This window comes from Mauremys mutica, chromosome 3 (genome assembly GCF_020497125.1).
Source record: "Mauremys mutica isolate MM-2020 ecotype Southern chromosome 3, ASM2049712v1, whole genome shotgun sequence".
Classification (NCBI taxonomy): Eukaryota; Metazoa; Chordata; order Testudines; family Geoemydidae; genus Mauremys; species Mauremys mutica.
The window spans coordinates 184,487,081-184,508,082 of NC_059074.1; the positions used below are offsets into that span (position 1 = coordinate 184,487,081).

Genomic DNA, 21,002 nt, shown 5'->3' on the forward strand with positions numbered 1-21,002 from the left:
ACTGTGGGGTTAGTATCCGCTTGCCCCTATCGGGCACGGTGCCCTGCGTTATACCCCCCCCCCCCACCCTCCAAGGAGATCATTGCTCTGGCTGTGAGTGTTCGTATCCGTTCATCCCTGTGGGAAAATTTCTCTGGCTGGGGGTATTCGTATCAGATTACCTCCTGTGCAGGATGATGCCCCGTTTTACTTCTATGGGGAATATTGCTCAGCGTGTGACATGAAGTTTAAAGCTCCCCAGTCCAGTCCCCTCTGTGGAGTGTTGCTCTGGGGGACAGCGCCGGGTTATATCACCACCATGGACTATTGTTTTGAGTGTGCTGCCGGATTATATTTCTTGTGTGGAGTATATCTTTGTGTGTGATGCCAGATTTTACCCTAAGGGTCGTATTGCTTTCAGTGTGGCTTCATAGATAGTAGGTTATGTATTATCTGGGGAATATTACTTATGTGTCGGGGGGAGGTACCACTGGGGAGTGCTACTGTGGTTGTGAGGTACAGTTTATATTACCCGATATCAATACTCTCTGGTTTAGTTTGTTAATATAAGGTTAAATGGAGGATAATGAATATGGTTAGAGCATGGTTTAACCTTTTGCTGGTTAGCTTATTCCTACCTTCCTTCCATCTAGTACTGAACAGTGTTATCTGCATGAGTCTTTGCTTTTCTTCTTCTCTGATTCAGATATCTCTCTCTGACGTTTGTGACTGTTTTTTTGGTGAATGAGTGGTTTGAGGTGAATGTTACAAAGGATGTGGAGAAACCACGCAGAACGGATAAGAACTAAAAAATTAATTCCGACTTTAGGGTAAGGAAAAGGAAGTCATGAAAGTGTGTGTTGGCGCAGGGAAAAAAATGTTATTCCAATACATGATAGTAAACATTTAAAAAAATGCTGTCTTGTGACGGTAAATTGAAATGTTTTGGTGGTTGCAAAATGGACAGTGTTTGAATTAAATTGTTGTTTTAGACTCCGAGAGAGCTATTTTTGGGACGGAGCGGGGAAGAGGTCATCCTGTTTGGGTGTATTATGTTCATTCTGTTTCTCTTCAACATTATCCTGTATGCAGATTGACAATTGCAAATGGATCATGGTGGAAAAGCTTAGAAGACTTCCGTATAACGCGCTTAGAATTGACAGATTAAATTCAGATTTATTGCTGGAAAACCCTTTGCACTTTGCATTTTAAGTACACGTTTATTTTACATTTTAAATATACTTATTTTTCCTTTTTCCTTTTCAGTTTAAATCTACTGACATAAATTTTAAAAGGAAAAAATCCAGAAAGCCTTTTTGCAGGAAGACAAGAAAGTGCATTAGCGGAGACACAGCCAGGACTTTTCTGCAGGTGGTGGTGACATACAGAAGTTACTTTGCCTTTGGAAAGGAAAGACCCGTGTAGTAATTTACGTGTATGAGCATTATCCCCCTTCCTCCCCCCAGAAGTTATCTGGGCTGCAAAGCAGCGGTGAGGCAGCAGCTGCTTTTCTCGGGCAACAGAAGATTATGGTGGCAGCACAACAGAAGCAGCCGCGGCAGCAACAGCAGCAGCAGCAGAAGCAGAGTTGGTCCGTGAATGTGTTTTCTGATTAAAATCAGCGTTGGAAAGTGCACCTGAAGATTCAGCAGCTAGGCAGGAATTGATAAAAGAGGGAAACATTTTAAGGGGGGAAAAGGGAGGGCGGCACTAGGTTTTGTGTGTGCCTGTGGGAGTGGGGGTTGGTTATCATGGCGGATCGGACAGCTCCTAGATGCCAGCTCCGTCTGGAATGGGTTTACGGGTACAGGGGTCACCAGTGCCGCAACAACCTGTACTACACGGCAGGCAAGGAGGTGGTTTACTTCGTGGCTGGAGTCGGGGTGATTTATAACACCAGAGAGCACACCCAGAAATTCTTCTTGGGACACAACGATGATATTATCAGGTAAGGGGGGGGGGGGCAGACAGTTGGTGTGGTGGGGTTAATAGGGAGGGGTGGGGAGAGGAGAACTAGTAAGTACCTCCTCCTCTACTCACCTCAGAGCATGTTTCTGTAATTTTAGGGAGAAGCACAGGTTCTCATCAAAGGTTTGGGTGAAATTTGGATCTGTCTGGATCCTGTTGATCTTTTTTTGTAGGGAAGCCCCCAAATTGTAACTCAGAATAGAAAACAAGTTTAGCCTCTCCTACAGCACCACAAACAAATAAACAAAACAAAAAAAACCACCACCACAACAATAAAAATTTTTTTAGTGCAACAACTTTACTGCAAAACCCCTGCCAATTTTTGGTCCACAGTCCCTTAATTATAATGTCTAAATAGAGAATATGGTGTAGATGCTATTCTTACAGCAATAAAATCTGGACTCCAGACATCCCAGTTCAACAATATCACAAATGCCCCAATCTGGCACCTGAATCCAACCAATTTTTGGTTCCCACACTGCCAATTCCACTTAAACAAAGAACAAGTTTAGCTGCTCATGCCCCAGGAAAAAAAATTGTGTGCCAGTGCATTCTGTTGCAACAGAACCACAAAAATCCAGATTCAACACCTGAATCCTGGATTAAGACAAATTTTCACCCCAGTCTCTCAAATTCTACTGTCTATATAGAGAATGTGTTTCGCCACCCCTGCTGTACCTTAAGATGTGCTCTAGCATTGCAAAAACTTGGATTCAGTTTCTGTGTTCAGCTGGATCCCGCCAAATTTTGTTCACAAACACAGAAATTGTATCAACAAAACAGAGAACAAGTTTTGCTTCTACTATTCCACCAGAGAAATCTGGAGCCCAGTATAAAAAAAGCTGCATGGAGTACTGAAACCAGCTAACTGTTGGCTACCTACCACTTTTTTACCACCTAAATTTAGTATAGATGAAACTTCTCCTATTCAAGCAGAATAATCTGGAATTCAGAATAGTACCTGATGAATCATGGTGCAACAGTGCTGCAGAAAACACATATCCAGCAATTGAATGTGTGAGTGTCCATCTGGGTTTTGCCACTGAATATGCAAATACTACAATTATCAGATAACCATACTAGAGTCATAGCTTACAGAAATCCATCTACCTTATACAACATGATGTCTTTCACTATCACACACACGTTAGTTGGCTCATTTACCTCCCTCCTTTCATTGGGTGCATTTACAAAGTTAATTTTGGTTTTATAGGTATTACCAATCCATGCGGCATTCTTTATTTAAATTTCATTTCTTGAAATTCTACTACCTCTAAAACCAGAAGGAACTTTTTAAATGCACCCATGGTACTTCATTAAATGCCTGCTACCTCCCTTTTATATGACTGGTGATTTATTTTATTCCTTAGAAGCTAGAAAGTATAATACATCAAGGTCCATATTTAGCAATGTATATATGAGTTTTATTTTAATACACTCATTCAAAGCTTTGATTTTGTTGCATTTCCATCTGCTAAGGAAATAGTGTCCTGGTGATTACTATTGTACAAATTGTATGTCTGGTCATTTATGGAACATTTCAAAGGATTGTTTCCAGCACACCACATAAGTACTAAATTTTGATGATAAAACAGGGGAAGGCTATGTAGGCGTTCAGTTTTATTTTAATTTTAAAGGATAGTAGTATGCAAATCAGTTATTTACATAAAAAAGCTGTTTGAGGACTAGCCCTGTGGTTAGTGTAATATGCTGGGATTACAGCATATATATACAGCATAATACATATATACAGCATAATTCAGCATTACAGCTGTATACATATATACAGCATATATATACAGCATAATACATATATACAGCATAATACAGCTAGTGTAATATGCTGCTCAGTTCAATTCCTGAGCTGTTAGGGCTGAGAATTCTGCTGAGTCAGCATGTTCCACTCCTGGAGGTGGCAGGAGTATTGTGCATTGCTCAAAAGGAGTGCTCTGTTGCCAAGTAAATAGCAGCATCCGTGGGGTCCAAATAAGAGTTCCATGTATCTCCTCATGGCCAAGGAAGGTTGCTGTGATGTGGGGCTTAGGAAAAGACAAGTCTTCTGCTGAGAATCCCTCCCCACATATATTATGATGGAATATTTTTCTTTTTGCATTTGTAATACTTGATACCTTTATTTCTTTGGTACGTTTTGTGATTCTCATTAATAGAGAATTCAGGCACAGCATCCAATATAACCACTTTTGAGCTGGATGCTTACTGGTATGATAAGCAGTGAAGTGCGTAATAAATGCTAACATTTAAATTGTCACAGTTAGGCATCAGAGCCAACATCTTATTGAGATGAATGGGGAATAGTTCTCCAGTATTTCCATTAGTGCAATTGTTTTACTTTTTCTATGTCCAGACTCATGACAACAGTGCACAAATTTTCAATATGAAAGTTCATTGTAACTAAAGGGATTTGTAACATTTTTTTTTAAATGAAACTTTATACTTTGGAAACTACTACAAAATCAATATGAAGGCCTTGGAATGTGTGTTTTTTCTGCTTCCATAGGTTCATATTTGCTCCATTTGTAGCGAAAGCTTTCAGGGATGTACTGTTTTTATGAGAGTTGATGAACCCTATAAAAACATTCATAGAGAGTGGGAGTTACCATCCCACTTTGCAGTGTTTACCAAAGTCATGGGCATGAATATTTTTCCATAGTGAAAAGGTCACATGTTAAAAAAATTTAAATTCATTGTCTTTTCACTAGTACACAAATTACTCTGTCTTTTTCTGGCTTTGTGCCAACATCATGCAGTGGATACAGTTCATTTTTGGCTAAGTCAGTGTTTCCCAAACTTGGGATGCCACTTGTGTAGGGAAAGCCCCTGGCGGGCCAGGCCGGTTTGTTTACCTGCCACATCCACAGGTCTGATGGATCGTGGCTCCCACTGGCCACGGTTTGCTGCTCCAGGCCAATGGGGGCTGCTGGAAGCGGCTTGGGCTGAGGGACGTACTGACCGCCACTTCCAGCAGCTCCCATTGGCCTGAAGTGGTGAACCGCGGCCAGTGGGAGCCACGATCAGCTGGACCTGAGGACATGGCAGGTAAACAAACCGTCCCGGCCCGCTAGGGGCTTTCCCTACACAAGCGGCATCCCAAGTTTGGGAAACACTGGGCTAAGTTAAACAAGAGCCTCTTTAATTATAAAAAGAATGAGGAGTCCTTGGGCACCTTAGAGACTAACAGATTTATTTGGGCATAAGCTTTCGTGGGCTAGAACCCACTTCATCAGATGCATGGAGTGGAAAATACAGTAGCAGGTATATATCATATAGTACATGAAAAGATGTATGTTGCCTTACCAAGTGGGGGGTTAGTCTAATGAGACAATTCAATTAACAGTAGAATACCAACAGAGGAAAAATCACTTTTGTAGTGGTAATGAGGGTGGCCCATATCAAACAGTTGACAAGAAGGTGTGAGTAACAGTAGGGGGAAATTAGGTTTTGTAATGACTCATCCACTCCCAGTCTTTATTCAGGCCTAATTTGATGGTGTCCAGTTTGCAAATTAATTCCAGTTCTGCAGTTTCACGTTGGAGTCTGTTTTTGAAGTTTTTTATGTTGAAGAATTGCCACTTTTAAGTCTGTTATTGAATGACCAGGGAGATTGAAGTGTTCTCCTACTGATTTTTGAATGTTATAATTCCTGATGTCAGATTTGTGTCCGTTTATTCTTTTGCGCAGAGACTGTGCGGTTTGGCCAATGTACATGGCAGAGAGGCATTGCTGGCATTCTACTTTTAATTTAATTGTTACTTAGGCCTGGTCCACACTGGGGGGCAGTGTCGAGGTAAGATACGCAACTTCAGCTACGGGAATACCGTAGCTGAAGTCGAAGTATCTTATCCTGACTTACCTCCCGTCCTCACCGCTCGGGATCGACGTCCACAGCTCCCCCGTCGACTCCGCTACCGCCACTCGCTCCGGTGGAGTTCCGGAGTCGACGGGAGCGCGTTCGGGGATCGATATATCGCGTCTAGATGAGACGCGATATATCGATCCCCGCAAAATCGATCGCTACCCGCCGATTCGGCGGGTAGTCTGGACGTACCCTTAGTAGGCCAGTGATAGACCCAGGAATAGAACCCAAGTGTGCAGAGTCCCAATTTAGTGCTGTACCCTTAGGCCACAGTGTCTCTCCTACTTTAGTCTGAGGATGGCCAGAATAGTAAATTTCTGCAATCTTTTTGCAACCTGTGCATACCAACAAGAAGTTTACCATGGGAAATAGTTAAAATATAAATTTAATCAGTTTAGATTTTTTTTCTGTATACTTTTTAAAATGCAATTGATAATTTGATTATTTTTTAAATTGGTGCAGTGTCTGAAATTACATAGTATCAGAGGGGTAGCCATGTTAGTTTGGATCTGTAGAAAGCAACAAAAAGTCCTGTGGCACCTTAAAGACTAACAGATGTTAGCATAGTTAGTCTGTAAACACAGATACTTAACATTTTGGGTTCTAATTGGTCAAATTCATCTCTAGAATAACTCCATTGTCTCTCATCTCATAGTTTATGTTCCACAACAAAATACGATCTTCTGAAACTTTGGCAGCAACATAGTCAGAATTTTTGGATTTCTAGATCTAAACTACATTTCCAAGAATTTCTATAGTATTTAACAGTTTCCTAACAGCTTTGTAGTTATGAGAGATTTTTATAAATCACATTGTTTTTGTTGTTTCTGCAGTTCTTAAAACACAGTATGAATCGTAACTGTGTTTGCCTTGACTGATCTGTTGAATACCTAAATAATATAATGTTATACATCTACAAGACTACATTTGTATTCAATCTGGGGAAAAAATAAATCAGCTGTGAGGCAGGAAACCACAAATCACACCACATTTACTATAGTTTTATTATAGTAGTCTGTGCCTCCGGATATTAACTAGAAAGCCAACCTGCTAACCTTTGGTAACAAACCATGTTCTTTATGTGAGAGAGATTGCAACTTAATAATAATGTGGGATTTGTCAGAACAACTCTGTAAATACTCTGAAATATGTGTTCCACTGTGCTGACAGGCTAGGAGGTTAAGACAGATTACAAAATATTGACGTGCCACCGGTGATGGGATTTAATGGCTTGAGTGAGTAGATGGAGGTTTGGTTTATTTCTTACAGTGATCATTTCAGAAGATAGAAAACATATCAGAGAATGACAACACATTTTTGCTGGGTTGATAGGGTTGTGAAAAAGAATTGCGATGCTTGAACCAATGCTACTTGTTCCTGGGGATATTATATATTATTTTAGAGAAAAAAAATTAAGACGAAATCCTGGGTCATCAACCACCTTGAATTAAACCATCTTTGTTTCATTGGATAAAGTACAATATTTTAAAAATTGCATATTGTAATTATATGTTATGTTTACATGGTGTCTCTTATGCCCAAAGATTCTAAAGTACTTAACAAACTTTACATACAGTTATTGTTTTCTATAATGGTACATGCTGGCAAATGTTCATCACACAATAATAACCAAGCTACTACAGTTATTTCCTATGTTACCTTTAGGAAAAACTGACCCATAGTTTATGGTGACTTTGAATAGCAACCAATGCACACAGAGCACCACTGAAATGCAACTTGCTTTGGGTTAGGCAAGTGGTACCAGTCAGTACAGCTCATTGAATAATAGAAATAATTCCCTGTTACAGTTTTAATGGTAACCCCCCAAACTGTTTCCGTTCAAAAGAAAAAGACTCAGGAAGAACAATAATAGAATACCATTTATTTAAATATTTTTGGACGTTTTCTACATTGTCAAACATATTGATTTCAATTATGACACAGAATACAAAGTGTACCGTGCTCACTTTATATTTATCTTTGATTACAAGTATTTGCACTGTAAAAATCAACAGAAATAGTATTTTTCAATTCACCTAATATAAGTACTGTAGTGCAATCTCTTTATCATGAAAGTTGACCTTACAAATGTAGAATTATGTACAAAAAAACTGCATTCAAAAATAAAACAATGTAAAATTTTAGAGCCTGCAAGTCCACTTAGTCCTACTTTTTGTTAAGCCAATCGCTCAAATAAACAACTTTGTTTACATTTGCAGGAGATAATACTGCCTGGTTCTTGTTTACAGTGTCACCTGACAGTCAGAACAGATGTTCGCATGGCACTGTTTTAGCCAGAATTGCAAGGTATTTACGTGCCAGATGCCCTAAAGATTCATATTCTCTTCATGCTTGTCCCCATTCCAGGGGACAAGCGTCCATGCTGATGACGGGTTCTGCTTGATAAGAATCCAAAGAAGTGCAGACCAACACAGCTTCATTTTCATTATCTGAGTCAGATACTACCAGTACAAGGTTGATTTTCTTTTTTGGTGGTTCAGGTTCTGTAGTTTCCACATTGGACTGTTGCTCTTTTAAGACTTCTGGAAGCATGCTCCACACCTCATCCCTCTCAGATTTGGGTCGAGAGCTGTAGCTATCTTTAGAAATCTTACATTGGTACCTTGTTTGCGTTTTGTCAAATCGACAATGAAATTGTTCTTAAAATGAACAAGATGTGCTGAGTCATCATCTGAGCCTGCTATAACATGAAATATATGGCAGAATGCGGGTAAAACAGAGGAGGGGACATACAATTTTCCCCCAAGGAGTTCAGTCACAAATTTAATTAATGCATTATTTTTTTAATGATGCATGAAAGGGCATACGAATGTTTAGCATATCTAGCACATAAAAACCTTGCAATGCTGGCTACAAAGTGCCATGCAAATACCTGTTCTCACTTTCTGGTGACATTATAGATAAGAAGAAGGCAGCATTATCGCCTGTAAATGTAAACAAACTTGCTTGTCAGTGATTGGCTGAACAAGAAGTAGGACTGAGTGGACTTGTAGGCTCTGAAGTTTTACATTGTTTTGTTTTTGAGTGCAGTTACGTAACAAAAAAAATCTACATTTGTAAGTTGCACTTTCATGACAAACAGATTGTACTACAAAACTTTGAATGAGGTGAATTGATCTATTTCTTTTATCATTTTTTACAGTGCAAATATTTGTAATAAAAAATAGCATACACTTTGATTTCAATTACAACATATATGAAAATGTAGAAAAACATCCAAAATATTTAATAAATTTCAATTGGTATTCTATTGTTTAACTGTGCAATTAAAACAGCGATTAATCGTGATTAATTTTTTGAATCACGATTAATTATTTTGAGTTAATCGTGTGAATTAACTGTGATTAATCAACAGCCCTAATAATAAAGGTGCATTGGATCTTATGTGTTTATAAGTTTAAACTTCATAGGTATGTTTGAGGTGTTTTGGACACAGTACAATTATTTAACAGGAAGTTTGTAATAGTTCTGCAATTAATCATTTAGCAAATTGTCTTTTTTCATGTAATTGCTCTTGACACTACTCTTGAAATCTGTTCTTCCATATGTGATAGAGATCACACAGCTGAAAAAACAGGTGAATCATCTATATTTGGGAGTGGAGAATAATAGAACTGCTTCAGTAAATGTATTAAGTAATAGATTGTAGTCTAAAGATTGGGGATAAAAGATTACTAAAATTGTGAGCCACTATTTTAAGTAGAGCTGGTAGCAACCCCGATATTTAGATAGCCTAAGAATTTTTCTTTTTAAAAAATTCTTGTGACCTTTTTTTGAGAAACTCTGTCTCCATTGTTTGTAGCAGACCTTTAAAATTTGGCAGTTGGAAAGCCCTCAGTAACTATTGTACAGTGATTAATTATCAATAATATAGCATACGTACAGTCATACAAATCATTGGTATGTCTGCTTCAAGAGTATGTGCATATGTATTCACAACACTTACTTCCCAGTCTTCAGAAACTCTCTGTCTTGGGCCTGCACAGATATATAATGCAAGTTTCATTCACTGTTAGATACTGATTGCAGTGAGATATATACCCCTACAATTATTAATATGTGAGCTTGTGCAAAGAGTTACTGAACAAGAAGGGCATTTATAATAGTATATCATAATATAATAGGGCAGAAAAGGTGGGGGAGTAGCATTGTATGTAAGAGAGCAGTATGACTGCAGAAAAACCTGAGAATCTCTGGATTAAGTTTAGAAGTGTGAGCAACAAGGGTGATGTCCAGGTGGGAGTCTGCTATAGACCACCAGACCAGGGGGATGAGGTGGATGAGGCTTTCTTCTGGCAACTAACGGAAGTTACTAGATCACAGGCCCTGGTTCTCATGGTTCAATCACCCTGATATCTGCTGGGAGAGCAATACAGCAGTGCACAGACAATCCAGGAAGTTTTTGGAAAGTGTAGGGGACAATTTCCTGGTGCAAGTGCTGGAGGAACCAACTAGGGGCAGAGCTCTTCTTGATCTGCTGCTTACAAATAGAGAATAATTGGTATGGGAAGCAAAAGTGGATGAGAACCTGAGAGGCAGTGACCATGAGATGGTTGAGTTCAGGATCCTGACACAAGGAAGAAAGGAGAGCAGCAGAATATGGACCCTGGGCTTCAGAAAAGCAGACTTTGACTCCCTCAGGGAACTGGGGATTGGTCCTGCTTTGAGCAGGGGGTTGGACTAGATGACCTCCTGAGGTCCCTTCCAACCCTGGTATTCTATGATTCTATGATTCTATTTTAAAGAATCCTTATTGAGGTTGCAGGAACAAACCATCCCGATGTGTAGAAAGAATAGTAAATATGACAGGCGACCAGCTTGGCTTAACAGTGAAATCCTTGCTGATCTTAAATGCAAAAAAGAAGCCTACAAGAAGTGAAAGATTGGACAAATGACCAGGGAGGAGTATAACAATATTGCTCAGGCATGCAGCAGTGAAATCAGGAAGGCCAAATCACACTTGGAGTTGCAGCTAGCAAGAGATGTTAAGAGTAACAAGAAGGGTTTCTTCAGGTATGTTAGCAACAAGAAGAAAGTCAAGGAAAGTGTGGGCCCCTTACTGAATGAGGGAGGCAACCTAGTGACAGAGGATGTGGAAAAAGCTAATGTACTCAATGCTTTTTTTGCCTCTGTCTTCATGAACAAGGTCAGCTCCTAGATATCTGCATTGGGCAGCACAGCATGGGGAGGAGGTGACCAGCCCTCTGTGGAGAAAGAAGTGGTTTGGGACTATTTAGAAAAGCTGGACGAGCACAAGTCCATGAGGCCAGATGCTCTGCATCCGAGGATGCTAAAGGAGTTGGCGGATGTGATTGCAGAGCCATTGGCCATTATCTTTAAAAACTCATGGCGATCGGGGGAGGTCCCAGATGACTGGAAAAAGGCTAATGTAGTGCCCATCTTTAAAAAAGGGAAGAAAGAGGATCTGGGGAACTACAGGCCAGTCAGCCTCACCTCAGTCCCTGGAAAAATCATGGAGCAGGTCCTCAAGGAATCAATTTTGAAGCACTTCGAGGAGAGGAAAGTGATCAGAAACAGTCAACATGGATTCACCAAGAGCAAGTCATGCCTGACTAACCTAATTGCCTTCTATGATCAGATAACTGGCTCTGTGAATGAGGGGAAAGCAGTGGATGTGTTATTCCTTGACTTTATCAAAGCTTTTGATACGGTCTCCCACAGTATTCTTGCCAGCAAGTTAAAGAAGTATGGGCTGGATGAATGGACTAGAAAGCTGGCTATATCGTCAGGCTCAACAGGTAGTGATCAATGGCTCCACGTCTAGTTGGCAGTCGGTATCAAGCGGAGTGCCCCAAGGGTCGGTCCTGGGGCTAGTTGTGTTCAGTATCTTCATTAATGATCTGGAGGATGGCGTTGACTGCACCCTCAGCAAGTTTGCAGATGACACTAAACTTGGAGGAGTGGTAGATACGCTGGAAGGTAGGGATAGGATACAGAGGGACCTAGACAAATTAGAGGATTGGGCCAAAAGAAATCTGATGAGGTTCAACAAGGACAAGTGCAGAGTCCTGGACTTAGGATGGAAAAATCCCATGAACTGCTACAGACTAGGGACCGAATGGCTGGGCAGCAGTTCTGCAGAAAAGGACCTAGGGGTTATGGTGGACGAAAAGCTGAATATGAGTCAACAGTGTGCCCTTGTTGCCAAGAAGGCTAATGGCATTTTGGGTTGTATAAGTAGGGGCATTTCCAGCAGATCGAGGGATGTGATCATTCCCCTCTACTCAGCACTGGTGAGGCCTCATTTGGAGTACTGTGTCCAGTTTTGGGCCCCACACTACAAGAAGGATGTGGATAAATTGGAGAGAGTCCAGCGGAGGGCAACAAAAATGATTAGGGGGCTGGAACACATGACTTATGAGGAGAGGCTGAGGGAACTGGGATTGTTTAGTCTGCAGAAGAGAAGAATGAGCGGGGATTTGATAGCTGCTTTCAACTACCTGAAAGGGGGTTCCAAAGAGGATGGATCTAGACTGTTCTCAGTGGTAGAAGATGACAGAACAAGGAGTAATGGTCTCAAGTTGCAGAGGGGGAGGTTTAGGCTGGATATTAGGAAAAACATTTTCACTAGTAGGGTGGTGAAGAACTGGAATGGGTTACCTAGGGAGGTAGTGGAATCTCCTTCCTTAGAGGTTTTTAAGGTCAGGCTTGACAAAGCCCTGGCTGGGATGATTTAGTTGGGTTTGGTCCTGCTTTGAGCAGGGGGTTGGACTAGATGGCATTTTGGGCTGTATAAGTGAGGCATTGCCAGCAAATCATTCCCCTCTATTGGACATTGGTGAGGCCTCATCTGGAGTACTGTGTCCAGTTTTGGGCTCCACACTACAAGAAGGATGTGGAAAAACTGTTACCTGAGGCAGGGAGCCCATGCCCCCTCGCTTTGGCCAAAACTTTGAAAGCTCTCAATTCTGCCTTCTTCCTGTTCTACTCCTCTCATGGTACTGCTCTACTACCTACCCCAATAAAGGCGAACTAACAACTTAAAATGCTTTGTTCAAAAATTTTAAGTAACATTTAACTTTCAGATGCCTGAACAGCAAATGTAACTTTTCTTGTCCGCATAGTAAACACTGGCATTTTTATTTGTTTGAATAATCAAAGTGATGCTTTCCGTGCCTTCTTGGTTGCAAAGATTTGAACTGCTTCCTGAAGGTCCACAGTCAGGGTCAGTTCATGCTCTGTTGAGATGGTTGCAAGGCCGACCAGCCTCTCCTGTGTCATTGTGGAGCGTAGATGTGTCTTTATTAACTTCAGCTTGGAGAAGCTGTGTTCTCCACTGGCAACTGTTACAGGAAGTTTTAGAAGTATGTGCGGAGCAACAAAAGCATTTGGAAAGATGGTGGCCATCTTATTTATGCACATATATTCCAGAACAACCTTTGGAGTTGATCCTGCTGAAATGTATCTTGAAAGGGCTTTCAGTTCATCACCTAAATCACTTGCATCAATATCGTTCATATCATCATGTGTCAACACTGTCTCTAGTGCCCTGCATTGCTGGTGTAGGTCTTCTTCAGATATAGTGAGGAATTTTGGAATATCATACAACATCCCAAGTATACTGCTGTGTTTCTTGAGCTACATTAAACGTTCTTCAACTGACTGTATTGCACAATCTAGCACCTGGTTAAAGAATTCAACTTTGAATTGTTGTTTAGAGTCTCTTATGGGATTATCTCATGACTCGTAATCAAAATGTCTTCTTCTTCGGTGAATCTTGTATTCTTGAATGGGTGGGAAAATAGCTTCAGTGTGAAGTTCCTCTGCCAACTTCTGTGCACTCTTCAGAATATTTTGAAATCCCTCATCTGACCGCTAAGACTGTAGCTATGACTTTGCTTTGTCCAGTTGTTCCATTGTTCCAAATATATCAAGGTCAACACCTTGGAGTCTCTTGCTTACAACATTTATTTCAAACAGTATGTCATGCCACAACAGTAAGCCACACAGAAATTTGAAGTTATGTATGTTTCTGGTGATTCCATTTCCCTCTGCCACTGTTCTCCCATGAACAGTTCCTGTCATAGCATTATCCCCCATAATGGCAACTATGGCATCATCTATCTTCCCAATTTGGTGTTTGTTAGGCTTTATCGCCTCCACTTGACTTTCCCATTGTCAGAGTCTACCCTCACTTGAAACTGGGGGGTTTCAAAGTGAGGACCCGCATGTCTTCCCCACCCCAAAATCCTAGGGTAGGTCTCCTTCAGGCTGCCACCACTCGGTCAATTACGTGGGCCGAGACACCCCTGTATTCCCCCTCCCACTCCCCTTTCCAGAGACGTTCCCTGGGGAAATACAGATCAACTCACAGGAGGGAAACCTCCCCCCTCCCTCTCTCCTAGCCACTGCAAAGATATACGCCGAGTCAAATCCTTGACTCAACACAAAGAGGGACTTACCTCCCCCTCCCCTTCCCTAGTCCTGGAAAGAGATACCTGATTCAAACTGCTTGAATCAAACCCAGGAGGAACTATCTCTTCCCCCTCCCTTCTCTGCCCGGAGATAAGCTGTCTCACCACCGAGAGAGAATGTCTTAGCCCCTTCCCCTATATCCACAGTAGAAGGGATTTAATCAAATCTTTATAGAAAGAATTTATTAAAAGAAAAACAAGAAAATACAGAATCTCTATGAGTCCAAGCTGGACACTCATAGGGTATAACCTTGCTAAGTTCTGGAGAGAATCCTCTCTCTTCTCAGTACAACCAGTACAGGCAGAATTAAGAATAATCAATAACAAACACACAGAATTGCAAACATAGGATTATTAGATAATGACACAAAGTATCTTTCTAATACTCAGTATCTTGACTAGAAGAAATTAGTTCAGAAGGTAGAAACTTGTAGACTTGATTAAAACATCTGGACTCTTGTAACTCCAGACGGCTAAAGACAAAACACACAGGATCAGAGGGAAAAAGTTCCCTCCTAGAAATTTCAAATTCTCTTCCCTGATTGGTCCTCAGGTCAGGTGCCTACCAGGTATTATTTTTAACCCTTTACTAACTATTCATGACACCCATCGCATGGCACTCAGTGATTTCAGTGTCAGAGAGGATGTTCCCAGATGTTGCTTCAAATTTGCCATCAATGAGTTGATGCAGAGAAAAATACATAGATGCTTTGAATTACATTAAAAAATTCAGCAGCCTCACTAGAAGCTGATGCTGGATCACTGACCACCAAGTTCAATGAATGTGAACTGCATGGGACTAAAAAAGCTCGAGGGTTTAACTCTCGGATCCGTGTCTGCACTCCTCTGTTTTTTCCTCTCATGTTGGCACCATTATTGTAGCCCTGACATCTCATGTCAGCTATCTCAATTCCTGTATCTTCCAGCTTTTTAAGAAGCACATTTGTCATACCAGCTCCTGTAGTATCATCAATGTCAATAAATTCTAGAACATGCTCTCTGACAGTCACCATTGCAGGGACATCTTCACTAGGTTCTGTTGTTGTTACAAAACACACCATTAAAGTCATTTGTTCCGTATGTCAGGTGTGCAGTCCAGAATAAGAGTAATATCTTTCTGACTTCAGATCTGCCACAATCTTCTGTTTGACTTTTGTTGCCAGTAACTGTATGATCTCATTTTGAATTGTTTTTCCAAGGTAGTGGTGTGTGTACATTTCTTGGGTGGTGACTCTTCTTAGATGCTCCTGGAGTACAGCATCAAACTCAGCCATCAGCTCCACAATTTTAGGAAGTTTTGATTGTTTGGCGCACGCAGCTGATCTGAAATGCTACGCAGTGCTAGGTTTTGGGTAGCAAGCGTTCTCACAATGGCAATGAGCCTTTTCAGAACATTTTGCAAGTAAAGAGACTCTGATGCAATCTTCTCTTGATGCTGATCATCTATGGTGGCCTTTAACCTTAGTCTCATCTCAAGCTCTTTCCACCTATGGAATGCTTTCTGGTGACTTGCTGCCTTCTCATGGCATGCCAGATTTCTAGCCAGATTTTTCCAGTCCTTTGTTCCCGTAGAACCAAATGTGGCTGGAATATGAGATTGGAAGAGTTTGCAACAAAAACAGTATGCAGCATTCTGGGTTTTTGAGTATATAAGCCATGGCCTCTCCACTTTGTCAGCATTGGGGATTTCACACCAGCAATGTGTTGGATGGAAACTTCTATTTTCATTGTCTTTGGGGAACATGAAGTTTTTCACTTGCTGTGGCCCATGCAGTACAAGAAAGTCCCTCAGGCTACTGCTCAAGTGGGTCCACAGTCCTGGATCATCTAGACTTATGGAACTAAACGCAGCAGCAGCTGTTTCTTGTGCCTCCACAACACTCTTTCCCCAAGTTTTTTTTTTTACCATGAGGGCTAGAAACTTAAAACCTTTTTTTTTGTTTCTAATGTAATCACATGAGTCCAGCAGATGGGATCCTAGATGTGGGCCTATAATGCCCCTGGCTTAATCTAGCCCTATGCTGATCTCATTATGGGTAGGGTCTTAATTGGGGATATAATTATTTCTCTTTCAATTATGTAAAAGGGCATTATGTTTGGCCTTTAATAAGGCTGTCTATATGAGCACTGTGCTGAAAGAATTATTTTAAAACAATCTTCAGGCAAGGCTGAAACAATTTGCCTGGCTATTCTATACACTGGGTCAGGGCAAACTATGGTCCACAGGCCACATCCGGCCTGTGAGACCATTTAATCTGGCCCTCAGTTCCCGCTGGGGAATGGGGTTGGGGGTTTACTCCGCTCCAGGGCTCCAGCCGGGGAGCAGGGTCGGGGGCTTGCCCTGCTCTGCATGGCTCCCAGGAAGCAGCTGGCATGACCCTTCTCCGGCTCCTACATGGAGGAGTGGCCAGGCAGCTCTGCATGCTGCCCCGTCCACAGGCACCACCCCTGCAGCTCCTATTGGCCAGGAACCATCACCAATGGGAGCTGCAGGGGCAGCGCCTGTGGACGGGACAGCGTGCAGAGCCACCTGGCCATGCCTCGGAGCTGGTGGGGGGAGGGGGACATGCTTCCAGGAGCTGCTTGTGGTAAGTGCCACCCAAAGCCTGCACCCCTGAGCCCGCCCTGTGCCCCGATCCACTGCCACAGCCCTGATCCCCTTCCCACCCTTGTAACGCCTCGATTCCAGCCCAGAACCCCCTCTTGTACCCCAAGCACCTCATCTCTAGCCTCACCCCCAGCCAGAGCCCTCCCCCCGCCCATGCCCCAACAGCCTGCCCCATCCCTGATCCTTCTCCTGCCCTCCGAACCCCTCGGTCTCAGCCCAGAGCCTCTTCTTGTACCCCAAAGCCCTCATCTCCAGCTCCCCCCAGAGCCCTCACACACACCCCTTCCCACACCCTAAACTCCTCATTTCTGGCCCCACCCCAGAGCCCACACCCCCAGACGGAGTCCTCACCCCCTCCCACACCCCACTCACAATTTCGTGAGCATTCATGGCCCACCATACAATTTCCATGTGGTCCTCAGGCCAAAATGTTTGACCACCCCAGCAGTAGGTGTAATGATTTCAAACAATTCCATAAACCTGTGTTGTGGACTAGGGATGAAATGCTCTGCTAAGAGCTCTCAACACAACTCTCAGCTCGAAGAAAGGCGGTCAAAGTAGCTCAGGTGACCTTTGTTCCATCCCAATCCTGAGCCACTCTGTGGCCTGGAGAGGCCCCCAGCATAATTTTACCATGAATCCCTGTCTAAGGTATATCAGCCTCCCCAGGCTGCCATACAGGCTGCATCGCTGCCCTGAATCTCCACAGCCCATGCCATGCACACACCCTTTCAGCCCCCATTTACCTTTACACTGGAGCTTGTGATGAGGCCCTTTTCAGAAGACAAATTTATGGCTTTCTTCCTCGGTGTCTGTGCCCAGAGACTCTGCCAGCTACAACCTGGGCTTTAGAGCCCCTTTAAGCAGCTCTGGTCCATTGCCCACCCTAAAGGAGACAGAACCAGGATAAAGATCCCACCTATGTTTCAGTAAAATACATATCAAATGAGGCAATATCAATACTAGACAAAAGAAGTGATAGTGTTCAAAATTACATTTTTTTCCTTTGGCTGGATCAATTGAGCATTGTTTTTGGTTATGTAGTTTTTGTTTTTTGAAAACATGACCTTTAAACTCAAAAATGGACTGGACTGAATTCTGTTTATATATGTTTCAGTGATTTATTTGGATGTTTTACTTTGCCTGTCACTGCTTTTTAAAAACTTGTAACATTTTCTTTATTATTAATAACATTGTTACACAAAGTATTTAGTTTGCAATGAAATGTTAGGTTGAAAGGAAATTTTTAAGCTGTTGAAAGACTATTTCTTCAGCATTCTCTTTCAGCTACATCAGTCCTGAAGAAGAGGATTGTCTTTCTAGGGCAGTAAAGTCAGAAGAAAATTAGTTGTGCTTTTGTCATTATTAGTATATTAGAAAACTAAACTGTATTATTCATTTTTCTGTTTTCTGAAGGCAGGCAGGCTGGCTTTAGCTCCTTACCCTGTTCCAGTGTAGGGCTTTTATCTACCTCCATCACACAGTCCATACTCTGCTATAAGACTATTATCCAAAGTATATTTCTATTGATTTGTCCCATCTAGTTTTAAGCCTCAACAGATAAAGCTTCCACCGTCACCCTAAGACTCAGCCTAATACATCTCACAGTTAGGGAATATTTTCTAATATTAGGCCTAAGTTTTCCCTTTCTTCATTTTATCCCATTCTATCTAGTTATCACTTGTATTACTGTACATAATTTCTTTTTCTCTTTGATCTTTGCCCCCTTCAAATATTTGTAGACTGTTATCACATTGTCCCTTATTTGTTGCTTAGTCAAGTTAAATATATTAGCCTCTTTACTCTTTCTCATAAATCAATCCCTCCATCCTCCTAATTTTATTATTGTGTTTTCCTGATATTTCAATTGGTGAATGTCTGTCTGGTAATGTGGTATACAGAACTGCCTGAACTATCCTAGATGCATTATGACATGATGCTTTTGTATATGTATCCAAATCACATCGGCTTATTTTATTTTATTTAGGAAAGCCATATGGCATTGCAAATCCCTTCCAAATTTTTGTCCACTATCATCTACTTGGTCTTTGTTGACATTACTGCTTCCAAGGTTTTCCTGTTCCTCCCCATAATATGTATATTTTGACCATTTAATGTTTCATATGCTTTTAGAGACCTAAATGTGTCCTTTATTGTGCCAACAGATATATTCAAATCAAGATTGGTATATTCATTCTTGATGTCTTCTAAGAAACACAAAAACTGCTGATGGTTCAGTGCTTTTGTTTAAATGTAGTGGACAGTTTTAAGTGCTGTAGTCATGACCTCATCACATTTCAATTTATTTGTTCACAAAGCCTGCTGATAGATGACTCAATGAAAAAATTGCACATCTGGAACTCATCATTTGTCGCAAGAATACTGTGTCCAGTATCTTTCCCCATCAATTACATGGCTCCTTCAGTTGTAATAGAGGATAATTTCCTCAGAGGAATCTGTGATAGTGATCAAAATAACTTTAAAGAATCAAAAATATTTTTGTGCTCGGTTGTGTTATTCAAAGAAAGCAAGTCTTCCTTCACAACTTAAGTTAGTTGCTGCAATAATAAGTGTTGCCAGTTGTTGGATATCACTATCTGTGGATTGGTCAGTTGCCAGTGAGCAGTGTTCACAAGTGATGATAACAGCACGAGATTGAGGAGATAGGTCTGATTCTCAATTGTGCAAGAGCTCCATCTGCTACTCAGAGCTTTCAGTATGAAACTGTAGGAGCCTGGCATCCTGAAAAGCTAAAGCATGAATGCCACTTCCACTCTGCTGGAAGTGTAAAGTTTTAAACAAAGCAGACATAATTGCTTCAGTGGCTTCCCAGTTTCCCTGTTCCGTAGCCAGCTCCACACTTGAAACCCTCAGCCAGTCTCTGTCCCCTCCTTTAGGTCTTATGCAAACACCTTCTGTCCCATCCCCCAGACTAAATTGGACGCTGCTGGGTGCTTAACACTTTTTGAAAATCAGTCCACTTGGATGCCTAATTATAGATTTAGGAGCCCTATTTTAAGCATCAATTTTTAAAAAAATCTTTGACTTAAGTTTTAGTAGTCTATAATGTTGTGTGTATAAATTTGTGTATAAAATGTGTGCATATAAAGCTTATGTGCTTATATTTTACAGATGGGATACTATTCAGGAGTCAGGGGATCTGTGAGCAAAGGGGTTTGTTAAGGTCTGCAGGAGGGCCAATAGAAGAGCTCCCATGTTACACAATTTAGGTAATGCCAGAAGAGATTATTTTCCTGTAGACCTAGGAGAGCATCTCCCTTCCTGTGGACTTCTCAAGGTTCAGGAGATAAACTTTAGGAGTAGATGCTTGCTTAAAGCTTAGGCAGTGAAGTGTGGAATTGTGTAACTGTCCAAACTATATGACAGTCCTTTTGATGAATGCTGTCTCTATCAACTTGTCTTGCAAAATATGTTGTACAAACCATCGTTTTGAAAGTCATGCAAATCAGTTACACATCATAATGTAAAATATATAACACAAACAATGTATTAATCTGACAAAATTATAAAACAGACATCAGTGTAAATAGAAATGGTTATATCTAACAATGTTCATTATCAAAATTAACATGATTAATACACTGTAAACATCACCAATATAATAGATTTTGCTATAGTCTAGAAATTAATGTTTTCAAATCTCAAAAATCAGGAATTTTTTGTTAGAAAGATTAAAAAAATAAACAGAAGTCAGACTAATAAGATGTCTGAAAGGCCCAGTTAAAATGTTTATAACTGTTTAATTAAGTGTGAGGTGGATACAGTGTTAAACATACATAAAAAGAGGTTTAATCCCTATTTACGTGCAGATTTCAAAGTTGATACACCCCTGGCATCCTGCTTTGAAAACATGGGGCCTTGATCCTTCATTTACTTCAGTGGGAGCTAAAGTGATTTCAGTACTTTGCATGATCAAGTCCTTGTTTGACTACTTCTTGCATTTAAACAGCATCCACTTTAAAGTTGTTTAAAATTTTTATATATAGAATGAACCTTGTTATAGACAGAAGTTGGAACATTGCCTGGCCCTGAACTAAATAATGTTGTTGCTCCTAAGTGTTGAGGGAATTGATCGAAAGCGAATTGTAATAAAAAA

The 21,002-nt window shown here is 41.1% G+C and overlaps 1 protein-coding gene across 1 annotated transcript in view; it reads left to right on the forward strand.

Annotated features, from left to right (window-relative positions):
- Positions 1-1,382: 1,382 nt before the first annotated feature.
- Positions 1,383-21,002, forward strand: part of EML6 (EMAP like 6) — a 403,172-nt gene continuing 383,552 nt past the window's right edge. Inside the window, exon 1 of the mRNA XM_045011334.1 lies at positions 1,383-1,927. Coding sequence (XP_044867269.1) covers positions 1,731-1,927 — 197 coding nt within the window. The 5' untranslated portion in view covers positions 1,383-1,730. The remainder of the gene's footprint in view (positions 1,928-21,002) is intronic.